Here is a 17,703-nt window from a genome sequence, read left to right as displayed (position 1 = left end):
AGAAGTATTTCCAGAAGGGTACACAGTCTATCGTAGAGACCGAGGAGATAAAAAGGGAGGAGGGGTATTTATTCTGGTGAAGGAAATTTACTGTTCACATGAATGGTTTACCGATGAAAGGGATGAAATATTAGGGATAAAATTAGTTTATGATAATATGAAGGAGGTGGGAATTATAGGAACATACAGGCCTGGAAGAGAGGAAAGAGACATGGAAATCTTTGAGAAAATAATAAATTATACTCATAAAAACAATAATAATGATATGGTAATAATTGGGGGAGATCTAAATTTGCCTGAAGTTGAATGGAATGGAGCTGCAAGTGAAGATCATGAACAGAAACTGGCAAATAAGTTAATTTGGGAGGGAGGATTTACATAAGTAGTACAAGAACCGACTCGTCTCAATAACTTACTAGATGTATTCTTGGTTAAACCATGGGAAACTGTTGATAAAAGTGAGGTAATTGAAGGAATAGGAGACCATAAGGCTGTAATAATGGATGTAGGACTCGTACCAAAAAGGCATAATTAGAGGGTTACACAACACAAGAAATTGTACAGAAAAACTAATGTTGATGAATTTGGGACTTACCTTAAATCACAATTCAGTTGTTGGATAAGTGAAGGGAGTAACGTGGGTACACTTTGGGCTAAATTTAAAGGAATCATTTGGGAAGGAGAGAAGAGATTTGTACCTGTTAAGAAGAGTAAAATGACCTCAGACCCTGTTTTTATACAAGGGAAATAAGAAAATTAAAAAGAAAATGTAGAATAGTAAACAGGAAAATCAAAGAGGGTAGGGAGAGTAGAGAAACTAGAAAACAGCTAATGAGGGAACTGAATAGAGTGAAAAAGGAAGCAAAAGAGAATTATATGAATGGCATACTTCAAGAGGGTAATGACCACAAAGGGAAATGGAAAAAAGCTGTATTCATATATCAGGAATCAAAAAGGAAAAGGAATCCAAATTCCTACAATGGTGGGGGAAGGGGGTGAACACTATTTAACAGATACTGAGAAAGCAAACCTATTTAGTAGGGAATTTAGAGATTCAGTAGATGATTGTCAAGAGTTGGAAACTGAAACAGAAGATAGAGAGGGAGAGAGACAGAGGGAAACAAGAAGCTTCTCATTCACAAATGAAGATATTTTCAGAGAAATCCAACTGCTTCAGCAAGGAAAAGCAGCAGGAAGTGATCAAATTACTGGGGAGGTATTAAAGACAATGGGGTGGTATATAGTGCCTTATTTAAAATTTCTCTTTGACTATGTCATAAATAATAGTATAATACCAAAGGAATGGAAGGAATCTATAATAATACCAATTTATAAAGGAAAGGGTGATAAAAGGAAATCAGAGAACTACAGACCAATCAGCCTGACCAGTATAGTTTGTAAAATACTGGAGAGTTTAATATCAAAGTACATCAGAGGGATATGTGATGATAAAAATTGGTTCATGAGGAGCCAGTATGGATTTAGAAAGAAATTTTCTTGTGAGGAACAACTGGTGGGATTTCAGCAGGACATATCAGATCAATTGGATTCAGGAGGTCAGTTAGATTGCATAGCCATAGATCTTTCCAAAGCCTTTGATAGAGTGGAACATGGAATATTATTAAAGAAATTGGAGGGAATAGGATTGGACGTAAGGGTTACACGTTGGATAAAAACATTTCTAAATTTAAGGGTTCAGAAAGTCAAAGTAGGAAATAATGTATCTCAGGAAGAGAAAGTTTGGAAGGGAATTGCACAGGGTAGTATAATCGGTCCGTTACTTTTCTTAATATACGCAAATGATTTAGGGAACAATATAACATCAAAAATAAGATTGTATGCAGATGACATAATTGTTTATAGGGAAATAAACAACATTGAGGATTGTTCAGAATTACAAAGGGACCTTGAAAGTATCCAACAATGGGTTGAAGAAAATAATATGAAGGTTAATGGAGGCAAATCAACTGTTACAACTTTTACAAACAGGAGCTTTAAAACTGAATTTGAATATACTTTGGATGAGGTAGTTATCCCAAAAGATGGCAAGTGCAAATACTTAGGTGTGAGATTTGAAAGTAATTTGCACTGGAAGGGTCATATTGATGACATTGTTGGGAAAGCATACAGATCGTTACATGTCAAAATGAGGCTACTTAAAGGATGCAACAAAGAATTAAAAGAAAAAAGTTACTTGAGTATGGTTCGTCCATTATTGGAATATGCAAACAGTGTTTGGGATCCTCACCAAGAATACCTAATAAAAGAAATAGATAGTGTGCGGAGGAAAGCAGCAAGATTTGTAACAGGGGATTTCAGGAGAAAGAGTAGTGTATTAGAAATGTTAAAGGAACTTGGGTGGGAAACTTTAAGTAAGAGAAGGGAGAAAACTAGACTTATAGGATTATATAGAGCCTATACAGGAGAAGAAGCATGGGGAGATATCCGTGAGAGGCTTCAGTTGGAAAATAATTATATCGGCAGAACTGACCACAAATATAAAATTAGAAGGAATTTTAGCAGAAGCGATTGGGGTAAATTTTCATTCATTGGGAAGGGTGTGAAGGAGTGGAACAGTTTACCAGGGGTAGTGTTTGATCCTTTTCCAAAATCTGTACAGATATTCAAGAAGAGAATAAACGGCAACAGAGAAAATAAATGAAGTGTTAGAGGGCATTCGACCAGTGCAGGTTATTGTAAATAAAAAAATAAGTGTGAATAAATTAATTCCATCCCGTGGTCTAAGGAGTTTGGACAGCCCAAGTAGGGGACTGCCTGTAGGGGTGAAGTACAGTGGGGACTTCGAGGGCCCTGGGACCGCTACGGTAGCTGTGAAGGCCCTTCAGGAACTCTGAAAAGTGGTGGCAAAAGGGGCTCTGGTTAAGACGCAGCAGGTCGTTATGCTACTTAGGATCCAGAACGGGTAAAAAAAAAGTAAATAAATAAATGCAATGTAAATATTAATCTTATACCAGTTGTATAGTATCATTTGAAGTTGACTATATTTGCAAGTAGTACAGGAGATATTATAAGTAGAATTTTGTAAACAATATCAATTTATTAAGGATGAGCTGTGTGTTTAATAGAAAACATTGTTAGCGTAAATTGTATAATATTGTATTATAGGAAAATTTTCTTCTCTTGTTAATTTAATATTTAGTGCTTGACAATAATGTATTTTAGTGTACCATTTGCCACCGAGGTAGACACCTCATTTGCAAATAAAGAGATTGTGATTTTGATTTTTGAAGAGAAGGTATGAAAGACACTTCTTGGCGACTTCGAGAGTCTAGCCCATCCCCGCCGTTGTCTAAAAAGCTGCTTAGTACCTTGTCCATCATTCAGATGCCAAGCCGTTGGAAGAAATCTTCATCACTTTATGAGGAATATTGATAAGCCTGTTGGTATATCGTATCGATTTTAACTTTATACCAGACTAGCAAGATACCCGTGCTTCGCTACGGTATTATACTGAAATTTATAATTGAATGCTTAACGTTTTATATATAATCCGCCGAAATTCGCGATCTGACTCGTTTTCTGAGAGAATCCGCCAAAATTCGCGATCTGACTCGTTTTCTAATTGATTACGGCAAGTTTCCTCCCATTTTTCAATCTTTCTTTTCAGCAATCGATTTCGTACTTCCCGGGCTAGGTCCAGGTATTCCACCCGGTCAGTTGGGTCCCTAAATCTTTGCCATCTTTTCCTATAAGCATTTTTAATATGGATCAAATCCTGAAGGAGATCCGGCGTGGTGTCGTCATGGGTGCCTTGGCGGTATTGAACCCGTGGCCGGACTGCATTCTTAGTCATTACCCGTCCAGGACCCGTTTCCAGCGCGGTCCGTACATTTGACGACGGTCCAGAGTATTATTATTATTATTATTATTATTATTATTACAATTTTTATTAGATGTTCTGGATCCCACAGCAAGATGCAAGGCCGTTACTTGGCGGTAAATTAGATCTGCTGCCATTGTCATTGTTGACAATGTGACCAGCACCATTGTCGCGCGTAGGCAAGTGTGCGGGATTTCTGGCGATACGAATGACATGCTTCCGTGCATTATTGACCTTATTATAGAGGTGAACAATTTGACGGTCAATCGCATTCCTATCGTTTATTTCAAACGTGTTTAAATTTTTATTTATATGCCAGGAGAATCTACTGTAATCTAAGAACGTTCTCCGAAGGAAAAGATGGCTGTTGAAAACGAACCCAGGAAAGATTAAAAATGATCGGTTTATGATCAGAATAAGTACATCGAAAATCTACAGGGTCAGGAATGGAATGAATAAAGCCCCACTTATCGGCGACAATAGGAACTGTGCCGGCTGCCGAAGCACTCCTCTGGGGCATTGATCGATGAATGATAAATGAAATGAAATATTGGACAGTGTTGCTGGAATGAATGATGACAGGGAAAACCGGGGTATCAGGAGAAAAACCTGTCCCGCCTCCGTTTTGTCCAGCACGAGTATATCATGGAGTGACCAGGATTTGAACCACGGAACCCAGTTGTGAGAGGCCGGCGCGCCGTCGCCTGAGCAACGAAGGCTCCTTATAAGTACATCATGAACAGTAAAATGAATTGGTCTCACCACCTTTTACACCCACCGCCTTTAAGTTTATTTACCCCGCCCCCAAAATAAATTAAAAGAAGGAGGGTTTCTTTATGTATAAAAGAGATTCCAAACACCAATGTTCACGTCTATAAACTTCAGTTTTGAGATATAAGTATCCCCATAAAAATAATTCACTTTTTTCACTTCCTTTCACACTCCTCCCCCCCGTCCCCACCAAGTGAAATTTCCGGCAAAAAATACTTGTTCCTTTAATAGTAAAGGATTTTCTAAATACCAATTATCACGACTCTAACTTCTTCAGTTTTTGATGTATATGTCCTCATGAAAGGAATTCAACTCCTTTTCACTCCCGCCCCCCCCCCCAAGATGGTTTCCCCCCAAAACGCGTTTTTCTTTGTTTTTAAAGGAGATCCAAATACCAATTTTCACGTTTGTAACAACCTTAGTTTTTATTAGATGTATGTATTCTCATACAATAAAGTCAATATATTTTCAATACTTTCACCCCCCCCCCTTTCGTTGGATTTTCCGACAATATGTGTTTCTTTACTTTTAAAGCAGATTCCAAATATCAAATTTCACGTCTGTAACATCTTCATTTTTGAGATATCAGTAGCCTAATTAAAAGAAATCAACACCATTTTCAGTCACTTTTACCCCTCCCCCCTCCACCCAAGTGGTATTTCCGAAAACAAAAAATACACGTTTCTTTATTTTTAATAGAGATAAACATACCATTTTTCACTTCTGTAACATGTTAAGTTTTTTGTGATATTCTGTAGAAATTCTCATTTTAAAATTTCACCCCTTTTTATTTCCCCTTAAGTGGAGTTTTCAAAAAGAAATCACCTATCTTTCTTTACATTTACAAGAAATTCAAATTCCCACTTTTTACGTCTGTTAACATTTTACGTTTCTCAGATATTCTGTAGATATAGTCTTTCGAAATTTCACCCCAATTTGTCACTCCTGTTTAACCGACATTAATTGGATTTTCCAAAAACAAAAAATAGGTGTTTCTTTATTTTTAAAGGAGATCCCATACACATATTTTCAGTTCTGTAATATCTTCAGTTTCTGAGATTTATGTATCCTCATTAAAGGCATTCAACCCATTATTCACCCTTTTACACCCCTCCTATTGGGATTTGCAGAAAACAAAATAATACATGTTCCTTTATTTTTAAAGAAGATTCTAAATACCAATTTTTACATCTGTGAACTTTTAATTTTAGGATGTAGACGCACTCATTTTAAAAATTAACCCTCTTTTCACCCCCACATTCATTGGATTTTCCAAAAACGGAAAAATACCTGTCTTCATTTTTAAAGTAGACCCCAAATACCAATTTTCAGGTCTGTAATATCTTCAGGTTCTGAAATATAAGTAGCCTCAATAAAGGCATTCAACCCCTCTTTCACCCTTTTCCACCCTTCCCATTGGGATTTTCCAAAAACAAAAAATACGTGTTTATTTTTAAAGGAGATCGCAAACAGCAATTTACAGGTCTGTAATATCTTCAGGATCTGAAATATAAGTTGCGTCATTAAAGGCATTCAACCCATTTTTGACCCTTTTCCACCCTTCCTATTGGGATTTTCCGAAAACAAAAAATACGTGTTTCTTTATTTTTAAAGGAGATTCCAAATACCAATTTTTACATCTATAAACTTTAAAAGTTTTGAGATACAGATACACACATTTTAAAAATTCGCCCCCTTTTCACCCCCCCCATTAATCGGATTTTCCAAAAACAAAAAAATACGTGTTTCTTTATTTTTAAAGTAGATCCCAAACACCAATTTTCAGGTCTGTAATATCTTCAGTTTCTGAGATATAAGTATCCTCATTAAAGGCATTCAACCCATTTTTCACCCCTTTACACCCCTCCTAACTGGAATTTCTGAAAACAAAAAAATACGGGTTTCCTTATTTTTAAAGAAGATTCTAAATACCAATTTTTAGATTTGTAAACTTTTAAAGTTTTGAGATATAGATACACTCATTTTAAAATTTCACCCCCCTTTTCACCCCCTCAGCAACGGAATATCCAAATATCCTCTCTTAGCGAGCACCTACATCTTAATATGAATGTATCCCCAAAATTTCATTTCATTATGTCCAGTAGTTTTGGCTCAGCGATGATGAATCAGTCAGTCAGTCAGTCAGTCAGTCAGTCAGTCAGTCAGTCAGTCAGTCAGTCAGTCAGTCAGTCAGTCAGTCAGTCAGTCAGTCAGTCAGTCAGTCAGGACAAGCTATTTTATATATATAGATATCTTTTAAATATCCTTCCTTTCACAGTATGTTTATAACTGTTCTAAGATAAGGTAGACTTCTCATCTTTCAGTCTTTTAGCTATGTTCTTAATCCTCTACGTAAGTGCTGTGAAATGATTTTATTTTTTAACATTTTATATTACATTTGAGTATTTTAATTCTACTTTAAGTCAATGTCTTATGGATTTTTAACACAATTTAATATGTTTAACTTTTCTATAAAATAATACGGTAGTGAGTGCGATTCAGATACACTGATTATTTTGTTCTCATATCGAGTACATGTTCATATTAGTCGGTGGGTGAATTTTATATTATCATCAAAAGCTGATGATCTAAATGTTAGGCAAGTTGTAATAACAATCATTATCATAATCATCAACATCATAATAATTTAAACGCTCGTTTAGTAAGTGGCTATGTTGCAACTCTTCAAGTATATACGCATTGCATTGGGATATGTGGATTCATCAATTTTTCGAAAACATAGTGTTGACTTTCAAGTTCGTGACAATACAATATATTCGGCTCATGAGAAGATATGCCGGGAAATTAAGGTGTATTCCGAAAGAAAGACAATTCATGGCCCCTAATACCCTGAAGGCTTGGAAATAGAAGCACTGTTAATGTTTTAAAGCGTGAATTTCGGAAAAAGGTGCATGCAATAAAGGGAAACATATTGATGCTGTAAAGTTCTACGAGTGCCTGGGCATGCGTATGTGGAACCGCCTTTTAACATCAGAAGTTGGCAACAGTTTTGGACACTACCACTTGGCCGGAAAATCCTGATGTACCTTATGGGGAAGCATATATAAGAAACTTGAGTAAAAGTTTTAAGCTCTATGAAAGATAAATGTTAAGACCTTTCTGTGAATATCTTGCTTAGAAGAAATGTCATGGTAAGAAATTATCTACGTTTGGAGATGAGCAAACGATTTTTCGCTCAGAGTAGAGTTACGGTTCATTATTAAATGGAACATGCCTAGTTTTTGTGTTGAACCCGTTACTGCGTAACACATGTCCATCTGCGTTCGAATGCGCTGGCTATCACTAATAGTTTGCGAGATTTTAACTTCTGCTAGTGCTCAGCTCTGCTTTCTTTTTAATTTTTTTCGAATGGCCATAGAAGTGAAGGAAGTATTTATTTGCGGAGCAATTTGACCTCCAAATTTAGAAGGATATTGAGAAATAACTTCATGATTCCCAGACACTGATGATTTCGCAACATAATTGCGAGTTATATCGTGTGGGGCCATTTTAAGGGATATTTTGGCAGCAGACATTGTCTAAAACATTACGTCCCTTACGTGTGATTACTGGACGGAATTTTTAGTACACCTCGTGCAGCTATAGAACATGCATTCACAAGTAATAATATAGCCGGGTTGAGTGGCTCAGGTGGTTGAGGAACTGGCCATCAGACCGCAACTTGCCAGGTTCGATCCTGGCTCAGTCCGGTGGTAATTGAGGGTGCTCAAATATGTCAGCTTCGTGTTGGTAGATTTACTGGTACGTAAAAATAACTCCTGTAAAACTAAATTCCGGCACCTCGGCGTCTCCGGAAGCAGTAAAAGTAGCTAGTGGGACGTAAATCCAATAATATTATTATTATAAATATTAATGTACAGCAAAGCTAAATCTAGGACAAATACAAAGTGGAAATAAAGTAAATAAGTGATGATTATTGTGAATTTCGAGCTGGAGCGAAGCACCAAGGTCAACAGCAGAAACACTTGTTCGAATTATCTAATTTTGTGAATAATTAAACAATTCTCTTTTATGGGTCAAGTAATAATTCTTAATTAGCAATTACTTCGCTTGGTTACACTATGACCCCTTCCTTTGAAATGTAGTTTATGTAGAAAATGTATCTCAGTAATTATTGATTCGAATTTGTGGAATGAAAATCAGTTATTACGTTAATATTTTATGTAGTAATAGTCAAATAACTGAAGGAAGAAAGTTTTAATAATAATGTATCGAATACATGAATCGCAATATATGAATACTAAGTTATCTGGCTCTAGTTTCAGGCGATACCGAATGAGGGGATGGGAGTATTCTCTTCTATTCTAGTATACAGCAAGTAGTACATGGACGGCGATACACAGAATGTATTTTATAAATTATCAATTCATTTCCCATGCTCCTTAATAGTTAAACGAATTTCTATATTCTAACAACTCGATACATGTCTATTGCAGGTCTTGGGTGGTGAACAGCAGAGCTTTCTACCCCAACACTAATTATGAAAATTTTAGTATCGCCGGCTCCCAGTTCCAAATACAGGATGGGCTGTTTGCTTTGACACTCAGCCCCATGAGTTCTGGTGGCCGCACGTTGTTCTTCCACAGCCTGGCTAGCAACTGTGAGTCTTCAGTGCGTACATCGGTTCTGAAGAATGCGAGGAGTCAGTCTGGTGGACCCCTTTCAATAGATAACCAGGTTCGTAATTGCTTCGGTACTCGTAGAGCCCAGTCGGCTGCAGAAGCCATGGACAGTAGAGGGATCCTCTTCTCTAGTAACTTAACGGAGAATGCTGTCGATTGTTGGAACTGGAACACGCCCTTCAGTCAGCGGCAGGTTGTGAAGAGCGACCCGTTCCTTCAGTTCATTAGTGGAATGAAAGTGATCCGTGGTCCTAATGGAGAGGAATTATGGGCTATCTCTAGTCGGTTTCAGAAGATTGCTACTGAAACTTTAAACAGACGCGAATACAACTTCCACATTTTGAGAGGTTCAACGGAGGCTCTGGCAAGAAAAGGTGGATGCGAGTCGTCAGGTTGGTGGTGGTGGTATTAAGTGAACATTGCATTTATATCAATGTGATAGCTGACGTTATGTAACATCTTCACGTCGTTAAAATAAAATTCTAGCATAATTACTCCATTTGTCAGATCATTACAAGTGTCCGAATTCCAGACTTCCTTTTTACCCGACCTGTTTTCCCCACACCTAACTTAAGCATGTATCAGACTATTGTGACACAAAGCAGATATTTGCTTTTCCTATGGGCCAGTTAAGGTTAAAGAATGGGCAATGAACAGTCATGGAAGTTTCCGAAGTTCAGTTGAAGGATGCAATTATAAAAAGAAACCACTTTCCCTTTTGCGAAAATCAAATGATTATAAACATGTCTCTCGATCATGGCCATCCATCAACGGCTGCTAGTTTCACACGGCCACTAGCCATAAGACTTATTTACGTTAAAAAGCTCGTATATAAGTTCCAAATGCAAGTAGTACCTGATATGAGCAGGAGGTCTCCAATGGGCAACTGATCTGCTCGCTGGTTATTGTGGAATAAAGGGATATTATTCAAGATTGGAATTGCTGTGAATCTCTCTTGACTTGTGCCTGTTGCTCACGGTAACATTTTCCTTCATATTTATTGTACAATAATTTAATTCTATAAATTTTCTGTTACCCATTGTTCTGTTAAGGTGCAGCTCCAGAATTTGGCTGGTGTAAAAATGGGAAACTACGGAAAGCCATCTTCTGTGCTGCCGACAGTGGGATTCGAACCGATATTTCCCGAATGCAAGCTGACAACTGCACGGCCCTAACCGCACAGCCAACTCGTTCGGAATGAAGAATAATAATGAATATATTCCTTATCATTATAGTTTTCAGAAACTTTAAAAGTCTCCAAAAATATTAGTTCTATACGAACATTTTACATAAAAACTCTAGAAAATTCTACATAAATTATTATTTTTACAGATTTTTACCAGAAGGTAAGGTAAGGGTGTATTCTGCCCGAAGGCAGGTCCGAACCTCCGCAGAGGTGTGCCTGAGTCGGAGTTTACGTGCAGTAGGGTGGCCATTTCCTTTCCGCTCCTCCATTCCCTTAACCCCACCAACAGCGCGTGGCAACCCATCCAAATCTTGACTTGCCCAATGTTGTTTAACTTCGGAGATCTCACGGGATCCGGTGTTTCAACACGGCTACGGACATTGGCGATTTTTACCATAAAATCTGTAATAATTAGAAATACAATTTTTTATTACCAGTACAGCTTCGCCGAGTTGGGAATATTTCTCAGTCGTCATGGTAACGATCTAAATGGTGATGGTGTTGGTGATCTTTCTTTCTTAAACTGTTTACACTCCAGGGTTGGTTTTTCCCTCAGACTCAGCGAGGGATCCCACCTCTACCGCCTCAAGGACAGTGTCCTGGAGCTTCATACTGTGGATCGGGGGATACAACTGGGAAGAATTACTAGTACCTCGCCCAGGCGTTCTCACCTGCTATGCTGAACAGGGGCCTTGTCGGGGGACGGGATGATTGGAAGGGATAGACAAGGAAGAGGGAATGAATAGGCCGTGGCCTTAAGTTAGGTACCATCCCGGCATTTGCCTGGAGGAGAAGTGGGAAACCACGGAAAACCACTTCCAGGATGGCTGAGGAGGGAATCGAAACCCCCTCTACTCAGTTGACCTTCCAAGGCTGAGTGGACCCCGTTCCAGCTCTCGTACCACTTTTCAAATTTCGTGGCAGAGCCGGGAATCGAACCCGGGCCTCCGGGGGTGGCAGCTAATCACATTAACCACTACAGCACAGATGCGGACCGGTGTTGGTGATAGTTTTCATAAGTTGCAAGACCGTGTGATCGTTAATGAAAGCGGCGATATCGGCGGTTCAGGCAAATGACATAGGCTACCTAAAGGCCTAGTAAAGGTTTCAAGTCCCAAGAGGACCCCAATTTTCGAGTTGAAGACGTAGTATCTGTGCCATTAGGTCAGAAGCCAGTATTTCTCGACATTTTGTTGGACAAATTAGCCAATCACTGCTTAATGTTAGAGAAACATTTCTCTGGTCTCTTTGATTTCTTTGACGCATCCAGGCTCATTTTGGTTTTGATCAGGGGTTTAAGGCCATATGCCCTTTCTGTCGCCATTTGATTTTTCAGTCAATCCAGAATCGACCGGGTTTCGAACGTCGGCCAACTGGGAGGAAAAGCAGCAGCTAAGGTACTTCTCTCAATTGTTCACCAACAGCAAGTGTGAGTAAGTTTTATCTCTCTCTGTTTTTATTACCAGTACAGCTTCGCCGAGTTGGGAATATTTCTCAGTTGTCATGGTAACGAAAGAAATGGTGATAGTGTTGGGAATTTTTCTTTCTTTCTTTCTTAAACTGTTTACACTCCAGGGTTGGTTTTTCCCTCGGACTCAGCGAGGGATCCCACCTCTACCGCCGCAAGGGTAGTGTCCTGGAGCTCAGACTGTGGGTCGGGGGATACAACTGGGGAGAACGACTAGTACCTCATGGGTTTATGACGAGTGGACAACAGATATGAAGATAAAATGCGCACAGAGAATACCCACAGTGTGCTGAAATTCAAGGAAGTCCAAACATTTACAGATTGAGACGTCAGTCTTAGTGTAAGATTTCTCAATTATTACATCTGGTCTATATTTCGGTATAGTGTGAGGGATGGACACTAAAAATGGCTACAATGAAGATATTTTTTTAAAATTTGCTTTACGTCGCACAGATAGGTCTTATGGCGACGATGGGATATGAAAGGCCTAGGAGTGGGAGGGATGCGGCCGTGGCCTTAATTAAGGTACATCCCCAGCTTTTCCTCTGGTGTGAAAATGGGGAAAACACGAGAAACCATATTCAGGGCTGCTGCCGACAGTGGAGTTCGAACCTACTATCTCTCGGATGCAAGTTCTCAGCTGTGCGCCCCTAACCGCACGGCCAACTCGCCTGGTACGAAAAAGATCTAGGCCTCTGAAATGTGCATACTTACGATACGGTGCTTGAGGTAATATACCGTGGACAACAAAGTAGGCAATGAAGAAGGCCTGAAATACATAAAGTTCGAGAACTGCTAGAAAGAAAGACTGCATACCTGCGACATATCTTGACGAATTCCAAATACGTGTTGCCTTCTACGGCTGATTACAGTCGAAGCCAAAACAGGAAGAGGGTGAAGAAGACTATCGTGGCTACAATATATAGATCAATGGCCAGGGTTACTTACTGTCGAAAGTCCGTCAAACAATAACAAAAACATCAACAAGCATCATCTCACTGACGTCTATTAATGGATTTGAAGAAGAAGTGGAAAAAGAAGGAGGAGGAGAAGAAGAAGAAGAAGAATTAAGTACCCATTCTTCTATGCATATTTATACAGAATGTAACCGAATTTATCTTTTTAGAATATTATTTTGCATAATGTGCCATGTTTATTTCGTACTCGTTTTTAGACTAAGACTGTATAATTTAACTGTATAACTGAATGTGTTACTTTGTGTTAAGCACCACTGTAAAATAACTATTAACGCACTAACTGCGTATTTTTATTGTATTAACAACTTTGTATTGTTTGGTTAGTTCATTGTATTGCCATTTTTTTCTTTCAGTTAATGTTTAGTAGTGTAACTATTAATTGTATTGTACTGTATATTGTGAACATTGTAATTGGGCGGAAGCCTGTTATGTTCATCATTCAATAAATAAATAAATAAATAAATAAATAAATAAATAAATAAATAAATAAATAAATAAATAAATAAATAAATAAATAAATAAATAAGGTAGGCCCAACCCGCTGTCGCAGTGAATCCTCGTACAAGATGCGGAGAGTTTTCGTTCCCATACCAATGCTAACGGAGGGCATTTTCCACGTTTCATGTGAGAAAGAGTTTCATGTGCTATGTTTGTACGTTCTATTCCTGTGTGTTTCCCATGATTAATGTAACATGTAGAGCTGTAGGAAGTGAGTTCTAACATGCAAACAAAGCGTTTCCGGACCGATGTCCATATAATCTATTTTCTTCTTCTCGTGTCAGGAATGTGTCCTGCAAGTTTGGCCTACATTATTATTACACCCTTTATATTTCGAAACTAATCCATAAAGGCGGTGCTATGATAGCGTACCGGCTATTTTGAGAGCATCTATGGATAACTTGTTTTGAGTTAATTGCATTATAACTTTTGTATTTCAAATGGTGGTCTTCAACATGTGATCCATACTGTTGTCTTGACGTGACTTGTTCTCTACACACTTTCATGTTTACAAAATCGTTATTCTCTGCACAACATATATGTATGCAGGTGTGTTTATACAGAGCTCACTATGAGCTCAAGTGTGAGCACAGTTTCGGTCTGTGTCAAAATGATGTCAGACGTTATTTTTTGAGGAACATGGAAGTATAACACTACAAGGAGAAGATTATCCGGGAGTGGGGAAAAGAACTGGACAGAAAAGGATTACTTAACCAAGTATACATTGGAGGGTCAAAAAGTGGTGTCATGATTAATTGCCTTGCCTTTGCTGATGACGTTGCGCTGCTATCTAGGAATACTGACACAGCAATAGAACAGCTGAATGTACTAAAACTACAAGCAGAAAAAGCAGGACTACAGATTTCTTTCGAAAAAACTAAATATATAACAAACATCAAAACAGCCCCTCGGTACCTGAAGACAGAACACGGTAAAATAGAAAGAGTTGATAGCTTTAAGTATTTGGGTGAAATAGTGCAATTGAAAACAAATGAAAGAGAAGCAAACAACACCAGACGGGAGAAAATGGCTGCGGCTTTTCGTAGGACATATCCTATATACAAGAAGAAAACCATCTCCAGACGAGCCAAACTAAGGCACTACAACACAGTGATTAAAACGGAATGTCTTTATGCTAGTGAATGCCTCCAAATGACAGGAAAAGCGGGACTGAGAGAAGCTGAGAAATTTGAAAGAAAGATCCTTCGCAAAATAATGGGTCCAAAGATTGTGGATGGACAGTATATGCTGCGAGGAAGGGAAGAACTTTACCGAGACAATGAAAGGCTAACTGAGTCCATGAGAAAACGGAGACTTAAATTCTATGGGCATTTATTTAGAATGGATGAGAAGAGACTAACGAAAAGGATTTTCACAATACTAGACAGCAGACCTAAAGTGTCGGACAAATGGTTCAGGGAGGTAAGAAAGGATCTCAGACAGGTGGGACTAAATTCGGAAGACATCTCAAACCGAACAAAGTTTAGGTCAGTGATCGACAGATTTCAGGGATTCCATGACGAACCAAAACTTAACCGTGGGTGGACGGACGAAAGAAGACAGGCTGCCAGAGAGAGGATGCTGAAGTTCTGGGCTGTGAGGAAGGCTTCCAGAAACATGTAATTGTTATCTAACGTGGTCTCTAATGGCCGTAAACGAATATATATATATATATATATATATAACACTACAAGGTCTCTGACAGACCGAAGGATTTTATTGTAGGATTGCCGTTCATAAGATTCCACCTGGTACCCATGATCTTTAAGGTGGTAAGTCTATATGGTCTGACACCGTGGTTCGAGTCCTATAGACCGAAAAAAAATCACCATCAGAATGTTGGCCATCAGGGTAGAAGAGTGAAGGTATATAATTCCTGATCACTAGATTGCGTGCCAAAAGTCTGGATTAAATTCCAAATCTCTCCGCAGTGTTCACATATGGAGCTGCCGGGTTGAGTGGTCCAGGCGGTTGAAGCGCTGGCTTTCTGACCTCAACTTGGCAGGTTCAATCCTGACTCCGTCCGGTGGTATTTGAAGGTGCTCAAAGACGTCAGCCTCGTGTCGGTAAATTTACTGGCACGTACGAGAACTCGTGCGGGACTAAATTCCGGCACCTCGGCCTCTCCGAAAACCGTAAAAGTAGTTAGTGGGACTTAAAGCAAATAACATTATTATTATTATTATTGTTACCGAAACAGACTTTCAACGTATTAGGTCGTGTTACGTACATGTAGTACGTGTTGAAGAGATGTTAAGTACAGAACAAAAATGGCCAGCCGGACACCAGTGGGATCCGAACCCACAACCTCCCGATTTCGCGTCGGTTGCTCTACCAATTGAGCTATGGTGTCCGGCTGGTCAGTTTTGTTCTATACTTAACATCTCTTCAACACGTACTACATGCACGTAACACGACCTAATACGTTGAAAGTCTGTTTCGATTACAATGCGGTCGTGAAAATTCAATATTCATTATTATTATTATTATTATTATTATTATTATTATTATTATTATTATTATTATTATTATTATGTCCGCCTCTGTGGTGTAGTGGTTAGTGTGATTAGCTGCCACCCCCGGAGGTCCGGGTTCGATTCCCGGCTGTGCCACGAAATTTGAAAAGTGGTAAGAGGGCTGGAACGGGGTCCACTCAGCCTCGGGAGGTCAACTGAGTAGAGGTGGGTTCGATTCCCACCTCAGCCATCCTGGAAGTAGTTTTCCGTGGTTTCCCACTTCTCCTCCAGGCAAATGCCGGGATGGTACCTAACTTAAGGCCACGGCCGCTTCCTGCCCTCTTCCTTGTCTATCCCTTCCAATCTTCCCATCCCCCGCAAGGCCCCTGTTCAGCATAGCAGGTGAGGCCGCCTGGGCGAGGTACTGGTCATTCTCCCCAGTTGTATCTCCCGACCCGATGTCTGAAGCTCCAGGACACTGCCCTTGAGGCGGTAGAGGTGGGATCCCTCGCTGAGTCCGAGGGAAAAGCCAACCCTGGACGATAAACAGATTAACATAGATAGAAGATTATTATTATTATTATCATCATCATCATATGGTAAATGGTCCGTCGAATGAGGAAGTGAATCCTTGAGCAGACCCCTTGGTAATATTCGAGAGGATCAGGCTATATGCCAGCACCAAGTTTCACTTTATCCCTTCCTACTATCATACATCACGACATCCATTTACTCCTCTGATGAGGCTGACAGAAAGAAAGACATTCGTTGGGAAAAACCCGCTAAGAAAATTCACATGATTTCATACCCGACCTCACAGAGAAACGGGACAAGGGTTGGGCATCCTTATCATCCATACGTGTTACCTGTCAACGGGTATTTTTAAAATATTATGTTTTTAAGTGCTTTTTTCTGTTATCTTTTCCCAATTTCATTCTACAGAGTAAGTGGATTATCTGTCACATATGCTCGTGACGGTGTGTTTAGGGACGTGTTCTGCTGACGACTTCAGGAGATCACAGTTACATTTGTGGCACTAGAGTGACCGGCAAGTAAAATACATTTTGAAAGTTCTGTGAATTACCTAAGTGACTCCACTGCCTTCTATTTGTTACGAACTCTGTGCCTTATTCAGTTACACACCTCTTATCATAAAATATTAACAATCGTCGTCTTAGTCTTCCTCTACTTCTCTTACCTTCCATGGCCGAGTCCATTATTCTACTGAATATCTTATCGTTCTCCATGCTCCTAACAAGACCCCACCATCAAGCCTGGTTCACACGCACAGCTTCAACATTCCTACCTTAGCCTTTATCTCATTGCGACGGCTCTCCTGCAACGTTCCCACCTGCTTGTATCAACAGTCATTCCTCTTAAAACAATAATCACCACCACCACCACGCTGCTTTCTTGTCCGTCAATTCCAACTTCTAGAAAACTGAATAGTAATTCCTTTGGATATTAGAGATTTCGAACTGTAATTCCTTTGAGTTTTAGAGACTTTGAACCCTACCACTGAGTAGTAAATATCTATGTATATAATTTTCCTTGAACTTGAAACACATGATGGCTGTGTATTGTTTATGTTATACATTGTGACTTATGTCTAGCGCCTGACAATGTGCAGCCACTCGGAGTAACTCGGCTAAGTTCGGTCCGTCACCTATGAAATACAATATGGCCGGCAGGTAAGCAGCTGATGGTAGTCGGCAACACGGCCGACTGGATCCCTCGCTGCGCCCTAGAGCGACGCATCAAGTCGGCCGTGTCGGAATTGCTCGACAAATCACCCACCACGTTTGCACCCACATTGCCCTACTTCCTCAACTTTCAAATGCGCACAGCTCGTAGAAATTAAGT

The 17,703-nt window shown here is 39.4% G+C and overlaps 2 protein-coding genes and 1 non-coding gene across 3 annotated transcripts in view; 1 reads left to right on the top strand and 2 right to left on the bottom strand.

Annotated features, from left to right (window-relative positions):
- LOC136876342 (dopaminechrome tautomerase) overlaps positions 1–9,749 on the top strand; it is a 38,930-nt gene extending 29,181 nt beyond the window's left edge. Inside the window, exon 5 of the mRNA XM_067150197.2 lies at positions 9,070–9,749. Within this exon, the coding sequence (XP_067006298.2) occupies positions 9,070–9,667 (598 nt within the window). The 3' untranslated portion in view covers positions 9,668–9,749. The remainder of the gene's footprint in view (positions 1–9,069) is intronic.
- Positions 1–17,703, bottom strand: part of Hasp (Hig-anchoring scaffold protein) — a 1,448,565-nt gene that overhangs the window by 446,592 nt on the left and 984,270 nt on the right. The gene's annotated exons all lie outside the window — the stretch shown is intronic.
- TRNAS-CGA (transfer RNA serine (anticodon CGA)) lies at positions 15,665–15,737 on the bottom strand. The gene has a single exon. It is a non-coding gene; the product is annotated as a tRNA-Ser (tRNA).

Source organism: Anabrus simplex, chromosome 6 (assembly GCF_040414725.1).
Source record: "Anabrus simplex isolate iqAnaSimp1 chromosome 6, ASM4041472v1, whole genome shotgun sequence".
In the NCBI taxonomy this organism is placed as follows: Eukaryota; Metazoa; Arthropoda; class Insecta; order Orthoptera; family Tettigoniidae; genus Anabrus; species Anabrus simplex.
Note: the sequence above shows the minus strand (reverse complement) of the source record. Positions and strands in the feature narration are given on the sequence as shown.